General features: G+C 40.4%; 1 protein-coding gene across 1 annotated transcript in view; it reads right to left on the reverse strand.

The window, feature by feature from the left end:
• The window catches only part of SUSD5 (sushi domain containing 5), a 64912-nt gene that overhangs the window by 23980 nt on the left and 28452 nt on the right, over nt 1–12480 (reverse strand). The window contains exon 3 of the mRNA XM_021718626.1: nt 267–455. Coding sequence (XP_021574301.1) covers nt 267–455 — 189 coding nt within the window. The remainder of the gene's footprint in view (nt 1–266; nt 456–12480) is intronic.

Raw genomic sequence — 12480 nt, forward strand, 5'->3', positions numbered from 1 at the left:
CCACTCACCTCAGCCTCCCAAAGGCGTGGGGTTACAGGCTGAGCCACCGAGCCCGGCTGGATTTTCTTGACCCTTTGCTCCCAGCATGGAAGATGATGAGCTCAGTGGTGAATATGCTGCATTTGAAACACTGCAGAAACCTCCAGACCAAGATGTTGCCTGGTCCAGAGCTCAGTGGAAAGGTCTGAAAACCTCCTTTCAAAGATACCCACGTGGGGAAGAACCCACCCCATGCAGCCAGTATGGCCCAGTCCCAGGGCGCTTACCTTTCCCGCAGGCCTGCACCAGGCCATACCACTCCCCACAGCTGTTACATAGCAAGGTGAAGGCGGTGTCACGATGCCCCGTGATGTGGCCTGGGGCACATACATACAGCAGCTCATCGCCCATCTCCAAGCCGGTGCGGCCCTGCAGGATGGTGTGTGGGAACGAAGGTGGGTCTCCACACGGTTTCTCTGAGGAGAAGGAATCACAGTCAGTTTTCCCAAAGGGCAGAACTTTTCCAGCCTTTGAGAAAACAAAACACAACTCTCCCCTGCCACACCCACCGCACCCTGACCTGGGATCCCAGGGGCTGTTTCTCAGTCACCCTGGAGACTGCCAGGGTCTGGCAAAATGCCTGGCATAGATGAGGCACTCAAAAATACTTGTTGAATGAATAAATGTGGCACAAAGCGCTACCATTCTGTATTTTTAAATTGCCAGGCAATGTTTCCTTCTAATATCTCCTTGAAAGGAGGATCCAGAGATACATGTCTAACAGCAAGTTCTTTTTTGTCTTTTTTTTTTTTGAGTCAGAGTTTCACTGTGTCACCCAGGCTGGAGTGCAGTGGCACGCTCACAGTCATTGCAGCCTCCACTGCCAACTCAGGCGATCTTTCCTTCCCTTGGCCTCCTCCTGAGTAGCTGGGACTACAGGCACATGCCACTGCGCCCAGCTAATTTTTTGATTTATTGTAGAGATGAGGTCTCGCTATGTTGCCCAGGCTGGTCTCAAACTCCTGGACTCAAGCAATCCTTGTGCCTTGGCCTCCCAAAGTGCTGGGATTACAGGCGTGAGCCACTGCATGCAACCTTTATGCTGTATTTAGATAAGTGAATGTTACAGACTATAGGACACAGCAGAGGGTGCCTCTATCCTCCTCCCACCTCAATGCCAGTGGCAACACTGTTGCCAGTTGATATAGACAAAAGATACACACCTATATTTTATATTTTGTATATTTTTGATGCACCTATATATAAAATACATGTATATTTCTGTGTGGTTTTTAAAAAAACATAAATGGGATTACATTATATGTATTACTGAGCACTCTGCTTTGAAAAAAGTAATAGTCCAGGCTTGGTGGCTCAGCCTGTAATCCCAGCACTTTGGGAGGCCGAGGCAAGTGGATTGCCTGAGCCCATGAGTTCGAGATCAGCACGGGCAACTTGGTGAGACCTCGTCTCTACAAAAAAAAATAAAAAAATTAGCCCGGCATGGTAGCACGTGCTGTAGTTCCAACTACTTGGAAAGCTGAGGCAGAAGGATTGCTGGAGCCCAGCAGGTTGATGCTGGGGAGCCGTGAGTGTCCCACGGAGCTCCAGTCTGGGCGACAGAGTGAGACTCCAACTCAAAAAAAGTAATAAACTATTTTTTAGGTTTACAGAAAAATTAAGCAAAAAGTACTGAGTTCCCACACACTTCCTGACCCCACATATGCACAACCTTCCGCACTATCCACATTCTGTACCAGAGCAGTCTATTTGTTACCATTGATGAATTTACATTGACACCTCATTATCACCCAAAGTCTATAGTTTATCTTGAAGTTCGCTCTTGGTGTTGTGTGTTCTATGGTTTTTGATGTACATAACACAGAATGGTTTCAATGTCCTAAACCTTCTCCATGCTTTGTTTATTTATCCTGTCTCTCCCACAATGACTACAACCACTGATCCTTTAACTGTCTCCATAGTTTTGCCTCTTCCAGAACGTTACATAGTTGGAATTATATAGTATGTTGCCTTTTCAGGTTGGCTTCTTTCACTTAGTATGCAATTAAGGTTCCTCCATGTCTTTTTCTGGCTTGAGAGTTCATTTCTTTTTAGCACTAAATACGATTCCATTTTCTGGATGTACCACAGTTTATTTATTCATTTACCTACTGAAGGGCATCTTGGTTGCTTCCAAGTTTTGGCAATTATGAATAAAGCTGCTATCAACACTTGGATGCAGGGCTTTGTGTGGACATAAGTTTGCTACTCCTTTGAATTAAAACCAAGGAGCACGGTTGCTGGATCATATAGTAAAAGCAAATTAAGTTTTGTAAGAAACTGCCCAACTGTTTTCCAAAGTGGCTGTATTATTTTGCATTCTCATCAGCAATGAATGAGAGTTCTTGTTGCTCCCCACTCTCAACACCATTTGGTGGTGTCAGCATTCTGGGCCGCAAATGTTTCCCAAGTATATGGCTTGTCATATTCTCTTGACGATGTCTTTTGCTGAGCAAAAGGTTTTGATTTTAATAAAGTCTAACTTTCAGTTATTTCTTTCATGGCTCATGTCTTTGGTATCAAAGCTAAAAAGTCATCACCGCACCCAAGGTCACCTAGGTTTTCTCCTATGATATCTTCCAGCAGTTCTATAGTTCTGCATTTTATATTTAGGTCTATGACCCATTTTGAGTTAGTTTTTGTAAAAAGTGTAAGGTCTGTATCTAGCTGATGATGATGATTATTTTTATCCAATTGTTCTAGCACCTGTGTTGAAAATTCGACTCCCTTGATTCCATTGTATTGTCTGTTCTATTTTGTCAAAGATCAGTTAACTACATGTATGTGGGTCTCTTTCTGGGCTCTCTATTCTATTCCATTGATATTTGTCTATTATTTTGCCAATACCACATAATCTTGATTGCCATAGCTTTATAGAAGTCTTGAAGTCCAATAAGGTCAGTCCTCTGAGTTTGATCTTCTCCTTCAAGTTAGTTATTCTGGTTCTTTTGGCTCTTCATATAAACTACAGAATTGGTTTGTTGTTAGCCACAAAACAACTTGCTGGGATTTTGATTGGGATTGTGTTCAGTCTATAGATCAAGTTGGAAAAAATTGGTATCTTGACAACATTGAATCTTCCTATCTATGAACATGAAATATCTTTCCATTTATTTAGTTCTTCTTTGATATCTTTCATCAGAGTTTTGTAGTTTTCCTCATATAGATCTTATATATATTTTGTTAGATTTATACTTAAGAATTTTATTGGCCAAGCGTGGTCTCAGCACTTTGGGAGGCTGAGGCAAGAGGATTACCTGAGTCTGGTGGCTCGAGACCAGCCTGGGCAAGTTGGTGAGACCTCGTCTCTACAATAAACCAAAAAATAAGCTGGGGGTAGTAGCACACGCCTGTGGTTCCAGCTACTTTGAAGGCTGAGGCGAAAGGATCATCTGAGTTCACAGGTTGATGCTGGGTTGCTGTGAGTGTGCCACTGCACCCCAGCCTGAGCGATGGAGTGAGACTACAACTCAAAAAAAATTTGTTTTTTATTTCTTGAGGTGCTAATGTAAATGGTAGTGTGTGTGTGTGTGTTTTGTTTTTTGAAGCAGGGTTTTACTCTGTTGCCCAGGCTGGAGTACAGTGGCATGATCACGGCTCACTGCAGCCTTGAACTCCTGAATCCAAGCGATCCTCCTGCATCAGACTCCTGAGTAGCTGGGACTATAGGTGTAAGCCAACACATCTGACTAATTAAAAAAAAAATTTTTTTTTTACAGAGATGAGGTCTCATTATGTTGCCCAGGCTGGTATCAAACTCTTAGGCTCAAATGATCCTCCCATCTCTGCCTCCCAAAGTGCTGGGATTATAAGCATAAGCCAGCACACCTGGCTGGTAGCATATTTTTAATTTAAAATTTCATTTTTTCATTGCTGGCATATAGGAAAGTAACTTTTGTACATTAACCTTGTATCCTGCAACCTCGCTATAATTGCTTATTAGTTTCCATTTTGTTGTTGTTGATTCTTTCAGATTTTCTACATAGACAATCATGTCATCTGCAGACAAAGATAGTTTTAGTTCTTCTTTCCCAAGCTATACATTTTTTATTTCTTTCTTATTTTATTGTATTAGTTAGGACTAATATTTTGTTGAAGTTTTTTGCATTTATGCTCATGAGCTATATTGGTCTGCAATCTTCTTTTAATGTCTTTGCCTGATTTTGGCATTAGGTTAGGGTAATACTGGTCACTTAGCCTGAATTAGAAAGTATTTCTTCTGCTTCTAACTTCTGGAGAAGATTGTAGAGAACTGGTATAGTTTTTTCCTTAAATGTTTGGCAGAATCCACTAGTGAACCCTCTAGTCTTGCTAGATTCTGTTTGGAAGGTAATTTTTTTTTGAGTTGGAGTCTCACTCTGTCGCCCAGACTGGAGTGCAGTGGCCGCTCCCGGCCACCGCAGCCTCGACCTGCTGGGCTCCGGCGATCCTTCCGCCTCAGTCTTCCGAGTAGCCGGAATTAGAGGCACGTGCTACCATGCCTGGCTGATTTTTTAATTTATTGTAGAGATGAGGTCTCACCAAGTTGCCCAGGTGGGTCTCGAACCCACGGGCTCAAGCAATCCACTCACCTCAGCCTCCCAAAGCGCAGGATTACAGGCTGAGCCACCGAGCCCGGCTGTAATTTGTTACTGATTGAATTTTTATGTATTTATTTTTTAACTTTTAATTTATTTAATTTATTTTATTTTGTATTTTATTGATGTCGTGTTCCCCCGTCCCTCCCCTGGCAGTGTTCTGCTACTGCCAATCCCTTTCTTGTAGTATTATGATAAATGTTCAGGGTCTGCTTATGATTGAGATGTGGTACTCAGTTCTTGGTTTCTGTGATAGGTCATTGAGTATTATAGAGTCTAAATCCATCAAAGTTGCTGCAAAATCCACGTTTGTCCTTCCTTATGGCTGCATAATATTTTATCGTGAATATGCATCACATTTTTTAATCCAGTCCAGTTTCAATGAACAGCATGGTGAGTTCCATGTTTTTGCTATTGTGAATAGTGCTGCAGTTCAATTTTTAAAAATAGATTTAGGATGACTCAGGTTGTCTATTTCTTCTGTGTAATTTTTGGCAGATTGTTTCTTTCAAGGAATTGATTCATTTCATCTAGATTATAAAATTTATAGTCATAAAATTGTTCATAATATGCCTTTATTATCCTTTTAATACCCATGGGATCTATAGTAATTATCTCTTTCATTTTTTAAAAAACATAACAAATTTTTACAATCAAATTTTTATGTGGCATGGAAACCTTCAGAATAAAGACCCAAAGACTCAAGGAATTTGACTGTCCATCTTTAGTCTTAGATTTGACGAAAAATGTAACAGCTGTGTAGAAATGTGATTGAACAAAAGGGGTATGATAGTAATAGTATCTTGGATAGTAATAGACTGAAGAAATCCAGCAAGGCCTGTTTGTTCAGATTCTTCTTGGCCTCTCTGTATAGCATTCCTTCTTCCTAGGTATAGGGTAGGGCCCCTCTGGAACGAGAGTCCTATGACCTGCTATTAGACTAGTTAGGTCAGAGAATTTCTTGATGACTGGATCCTGCACAGAAAGGTGGGAGAAGTTTGGTTTTATGGCTTGCTTTGGGGTTTCGTTTTTGATATTAGTAATTTGCATCTTTTTCTTAATGTGGCTAAAGTCTTATCAATTTTATGGATCTTTTCAAAGAACCAGCTTTTGGTTTCACTGATTTTCTTTATTGACTTCCTCTTCCTAATCTTACTGATTTCTGCTCTAATTTTTATTACAATCATGAGCCATGTAAGATTTCAATCAATGACAGATCCATTGACAGATCTGCAATCTGCTTTTAATGTCTTTGCCTGATTTTGGCATTAGGTTAGGGTAATACTGGCCACATAGACTGAATTAGAAAGTATTTCTTCTGCTTCTAACTTCTGGAGAAGATTGTAGAGAACTGGTATAGTTTTTTCCTTAAATGTTTGGCAGAATCCACTAGTGAACCCTCTAGTCTTGCTAGATTCTGTTTGGAAGGTAATTTTTTTTTTTTTTGAGTTGGAGTCTCACTCTGTCGCCCAGACTGGAGTGCAGTGAATGGTAGTGGTCCCCTAAGATTATAGCCTAGTGATGATGTCATAGCTATTGTAACATTGTAGAGCCGTGCGTTATTCATGTGTTTGTGGTGATACTGGTATAAAGAAACTTACTGCATTGTCAGTTGTATAAAAGTATAGCACGACAATTAAGTATAGCACAAAATACTTGATAATAAACAACTATATTATGGGCTTATATATTTACTACTCTACTTATCATGATTTTAGCGTGCACTCCTACTTGCAAAAGAAAAAGCTGTAAAATAACCTCTGGTAGGCCCTTCAGGAGGTATTTCAGAAGAAGGCGTTGTTAATATAGGAGACGACAGTTCCATGTGTGTTACTGCCCGCAGAGACCTCCCAATGGGACAAGATGTGGAGGTGGGAGACAGTGATATTAATGATCTTATTAATGCGCAGGCCTAGGTTAATATGTGGGTTTGTGTTTTAGTTTTTAACAATAAAATTTAAAAAGTTAAAAAAAATAAATTTTAAAAACAAGTCAGGCATGGTGGCTCATTCCTGTAATCCCAGTACTTTGGGACGTGGAGGTGAGAGGATTGCCTGAGTCCAGGGGTTCGAGATCAGCCTGGGCAATTGGTGAGACCTCACCTCTACAGTAAATGAAAAAATTAGCCGGGCATCGTAGTGTGCATCTCTAGTTCCAGCTACTTGGAAAACTGAGGCAGAAGGATCGTCTGAGCCCAGTAGGTTGAGGCTGTGGTGGCTGTGAACATGCTGCTATACTCCAACCGGGGCGACAGAGTGAGACGCCAACTAAAAAAAAACCAAACTTATAAAATAAGGATATAAAGAAAGAAAATATCAGAAAAAAGTAAAAAATGTTTTAAAATTTTAAAAGTTGATAAAGTAAAAAGTTACAGCAAGACACGGTTATTATTGAAGAAAGAAAAATATTGTTATGAAGTTAGTGTCACCCAAGTGTACAGTGTTTATAAGGTCTGCAGGAGTGTACAGTAATGCCCTAGGCTTTCATATTTAGTCACCACTCACTCTTTGACTCACCCAGAACAACTTCCATTCCCGCAGACTCCATTTATGATAAGTGCCCTACATAGGTGTACCATTTTTTATCTTTTATACCATACCTTTACTGTACCTTTTCTGTTTAGATATGTGTAGATACACAAACACCTACCACTGTGCTATTGCCTATGTAGTCAGTATAGAAACACACTGTACAGGTTTGTAACCTAGAAGCAACAGGCTATATCACACAGCCTAGGTGTGTAGTAGGCTATGCCATCTAGGTTTGTGTAAGTACATCCCATGAGGTTTACATAATAACACAATTGCCTAAAGATGCGTTTCTCAAAATGGACCCTATTGTTTATTTTTGTTTGTTTGTTTGTTTTTGGAGTCAGAGTCTCACTCTGTCGCCCAGCCTGGAGTGCAGTGGTATTCTCATGGCTACAGCAGCCTCTACCTGCCGGGCTCAGGCGATCCTTCGTCTCAGCCTTCCAAGAGCTGGAACTACAGGTGTGAACCACCATGCCCAGCTAATTATTTATTTATTGTAGAGATGAGGTCCCGCCAAGTTGCCCAGGCTGGTCTTGAACCCCTGGGCTCAGGCAATCCTCTTAACTTCTCCTCCCAAAGTGCTGGGATTACAGGAGTGAGCCACCACGCCTGGCCTGTGTCCCCATGGTTAAGCAATGCATGACTGTATTTCTTTTCTTCTGCTTACTTTAGATTTAATTTGCTCTTGTTTTTTGAGTTTCCTAAGGTGTAGCCTTAGATGATTGGTTTTGTATCTTTTTTCTAATATGCACATTAAATGCTGTAAATTTTCCTCTAAGCATTACTTCCCACAACTTTTGAAAATTGTATTTTCATTCTCATTTAGTTAAACATATTCCTAAATTTCTCTTGAGATATCTTCTATGTCTTAGGTGTTATTTAGAAGTGTATTGTTTAATCTCCAGTACTTTGGGATTTTCCAGCTATCTTTCTGTTATTGATTTCTAGTTTAATTCCACTGTGGTCTGAGAGCAGACATTATACGATTTCTATACTTTTAACTTTGTTGCTTTGTGTTTTGTGGCCCAGAATGTGGTCTATCTTGGTGAATGTTCCATGTGCACTTGAGAAGAATGTGTAATCAGCTGTTCTTGGGAAATAGTCTATATACATCAATTCTATCTAGTGGATTGACAATACTGTTGAGTTCTACTACGTCCTTACTGGTCTGCCTGCCAGATCTGTCCATTTCTGGTAGAGGGATGTTAAAGTCTCCAACTATAATCGTGGATTTATCTATTTTTCCTTGCAGTGCTCCCAATTTTTTGCATCACGTATTTTGATGTTCTGTTGTTAGGCACATGTATGTGAAAGATTGTTACGTCTTCTTGGAACATCTACATCTTTGCCATTATGTAATCCTCCTCTTTATCCCTGATAACTTTCTTTGCTCTAAGTCTCCTCTGTCTGAAATTAATACAGCTACTCCCACTTCCTTCTTATTAGTATTAGCATGGTATATCTTTCTCCATCTCTTTACTTTTAATCTGTATGTGTCTTTATATTTAAAGTGGGTTTCTTGTCAACAACATATAGGTAAGTCTTGTTTTTTTAGCAGCTGTAATAATATCTGTCTTTTAATTGGTATATCTAGACCATTGATATTTAAAGTGATTATCGATACAGTCAGATTAATATTTACCATAATTGCTATTGTTTTCTATTAGTTGCCCTGTTCCTTGTTTCTATTTTTGTCTGCCACACTTTTCATATTTTTTGTGGTTTTAATTGAGCATTTTATATGATTCCATATTCTCTCTTTTCTTACTTTTTTAGCATATCAACTATACCTATTTATTTATTTTAAGCTTGTTTTAGTGGTTGCAGTATACATTTACAACGAATCCAAGTCTACTTTCCAATAACACTATACTACACCTCACAGTGCAGTATATTAACAAAATATTCCTAATTCCTTCCTCCTGTCCCTTGTATTTAACATTACTGTCACTCAGTTCATACACACACACACACACACACACACATATCTTGTTGCTATTATTATTTTGTATAAGCTATTATCTGTTTAACTGACTAATAAGTCTTTATTTTACTTTCACTTATCCTCTGATGTGCTTCCTTTCTAGATCCAAGTTTCTGAACTGTATCATTTTCCTTCTCCCTGAAGACCTTTTAATGTTCATTTCTTACAACCAGGTCTCCTGGCAACAAATTCCCTCAATTTTTGTTTTGAGAAAGTCTTTATGTCAGCTTCACTTTTGATGGATAATTTCTTAGGGTACACAATTCTAGACTAGTGGAGATTTTTCTCTTAACACTTCAAATAATTTACTGTATCTCCTCTTACTTGTATGGTTTCAGAGGAGAAACTGGCTGTAATTCTTACCTGTGTTCCTCTGAAGACAAGATTTTTCCCCCCCATCTAAATTCTTTCAATGATTTTTTTTCTCTATTTTTTATTTTCTGGCATTTTCAAATGATATGCCAGAGTATAGTTTTTGGGTATTTAATTATCCAGCTTAGTGTTTGTTCTCTGAGCCTGCCAGGATCTGTGGTTTGTTGTCTCATTTTAATCTGAAGGAAATTCTCAGTCATTATGCTTTCAAATATTGCTTTTATTCCTTTCTTACTTCTTCTGATACTCCCAAGAATACCCAAGAACTGTGAGACACGATAGTGTAGTGTTTCACAGTTTTTGGGTATTCTGTTCTACGACTTTTTTTGGAGGGGGGGTTCTTTTTTCTCTATGCTTTTCAGTTTTGGAAGTTTGTATTGTCATATTCCCAAGTCCAGAGATTTTTTTTCAGTTCTGTCCATCTAATCTACTGATGAGTCCATCCAACCCATCCCAGGCATTCTACATTTTTGTTACAGTGCTTTTTGATCTCCAGCACTTCCTCTTGATTCTTTCTTAGAATTTCCACCTCTCTGTTTCCATTCTCCATCTGTTCTTGCATGTTGCCTACTTCTCTCATTAAAGCCCATAGCAGAGTCATCTTGTTTTTAAATTCCTGGCCTGATAAATACAACATTCCTGTTATATCAGAGTCTGGTTCTGACACGTTTTCAGTCTCTCCCTCTCCTTTTTTCCCCCCTCAAGTCAGGGTCTCACATTGTCACCTGGCTGGAGTGCAGTAGCACAATCACAGCTCACTGCAGTCTATCTCCTGGGATCAAGCAATCCTCTCACCTCGGCCTCCGGAGTAGTTGGGACTACAGGCATGTGCCACCATGCACAGCTAGCTTTTTTGATTTTTTAAATAAAAACAAGGTCTTGCTATGCTGCCTAGGATGGTCTCGAATTCCTGTGCTCAAGCAATCCTCCCACCTAGGCCTCCCAAAGTGTTAGGATTATAGGCATGAGCCACCCGGCCCAGCCTTGTTTTCAGTCTCTTCAAACTATCTTTCGTCTTTTAGAATGCCTTGTAATTTTTTATTAAAAAGTGGACATAATGTACTGGGTAAAAGCAATTGTGGTAAATAGGCCTGTGATAATGTGGTAGCAGGTGTGAGAGGAGAGGAAATGTTCTGTAGTGCTGTGACTAACCAGGTCTCAGTCTTCTGTGAACCTGTGTCCCTGGACTGTGAACTTCACCAGTGCTTCTCAGTTTCTTTCCTCTGACTGAGGTGAGAGAGGATAGCTAGAAGGACCTGGAGTTGGGAATCTCCCTTCTCCAGGAAGGTTAGGTTCTGGTAAAACAGTTTCTCCTAAGGGCAGGCCTTGTCAAGAAGAGCCCAATGCTCAGGTATATTTCAAAATGGTGTATTTTCCCTACCCCTGCTGGAATCATAGGGGGATTTTTTTCTTCTTCTTCTTCTGAAAGTCACTGTGAGGACCTGGTGGCGGTCCTAGAGATAAAAGTTCCAAAAGCATGGGGGCCCTTTTATGACTGGGTCCCCCTGGAATTTCTGACTCACGGATGTGTCCACGCTGAGCCTCCAGCAACTTGTCAATTGCAGTGTAGGTTTTCCTTACCTGGTGCTGGTTCTTGCTCAGGTTTCTGCTCAGATAACTTATGGTTCTCTGTATTTGCCTGTGTCTCCAATTTGGGGGGCAGAGTTTGCCCTATGACCTCACTCCCCTGATGGATCTAAGAAGAGTTGTTCATGTTAGTTTGTTCAGCTTTTTACTAGCTAGAATGGAGCAGTGACCTCTAAGCTTCTTACATGCTAGACCAGAAACTGGAAGTCTTTTTTTTTTAATGTCTTCAAGCTTTTTCCACATTAGTACTATAATCTATTTCAACCTTTGGTCGCACACAATTTAATCATTACACACTTATGTTGACTCCAATTTTTCACTAATATAAACCAGAACAGCCTCATATGGACATTTTTGTACAGATTTTATTTTTCTTAGGATGAACTTCTAAAAGTGGAACTGCTGCATCAAAGTGGTGCAGTGATACTTTTTTAAAAAAGGAAATAATTTTAAATTCAGATTTCATCTTCTAATTTTACATGTTGCTTTCCTTTAGTCCTTATGCAGTCAAATTACCTAGGGAGCATATTGCTTAAAAGAAGACATACTGAGAAAAGACAAAAATAAAAAATACAAATTGTGCCTTAAGCCACCTTGACTGGCCTGACAGCTTGTAGTTTTGATAGCACTTTCTCAAAGACATTCATTGCTATGCACATTCTTTAAAATGAGTTAGATTTTGAATGAAATGAGGTGTGGTTGTACTTCAGGAAGACAGCACAGAGTGACACATTTTGACCCAAACCGCGACTCTGGAGCCTAGGAAATCAAGTGCTCATTTCACCCATGTGGCAACTAGGAACAAGCAGTCATCTGAACCCTGCCACAAGTCCAAGGGCACTCTCAACAAGGTGGGTAGGGGAGAGTCATCATCCCGGACATCCTGTGAAGAATGAGCCAGAGCCATCGGCCTCAGTCTAATCAGGCTGGACTGAATGCCAGCTGGAATGTCAAGAGGAAAAGTCTCGGCCTTTCTCTCCATCCTCCTTGGCTGCCTGTGACTTCCTCTGGATGGCCTACTTTTTTCTTCTCCTAGGATCTAGTTTGGGGGAAACTGGAAGGTTCTTCACCAAACACTATCACAGGACTGATAAATACTTTCAGTCTCATACAGTTCCTTCCACCTATGGAATGCAACACTAACTCCTGGGAAGAAAAATCCAAGAACAGGGAAGCTGTTTTGAAAGCAGATGAAGGGGCCAGGCACTGTGGCTCAAGTCTGTAATCTCAGCACTTTGGGAAGCCAAGGCGCGAGGATTGCCTGAGCCCAGGGGTTCAAGACCAACCTGGGCAACCTGGCGAGACCTTGTCTCTACAATAAATCAAAAACGAGCCAGGGGTGGTAGCGCGCGCCTGTAGTTCCAGCTACTTGGAAGGCTGAGGCGGAAGG

This window comes from Carlito syrichta, unplaced genomic scaffold (assembly GCF_000164805.1).
Source record: "Carlito syrichta isolate Samal-C Ts95f unplaced genomic scaffold, Tarsius_syrichta-2.0.1 Scaffold313175, whole genome shotgun sequence".
NCBI classification, from domain to species: Eukaryota; Metazoa; Chordata; class Mammalia; order Primates; family Tarsiidae; genus Carlito; species Carlito syrichta.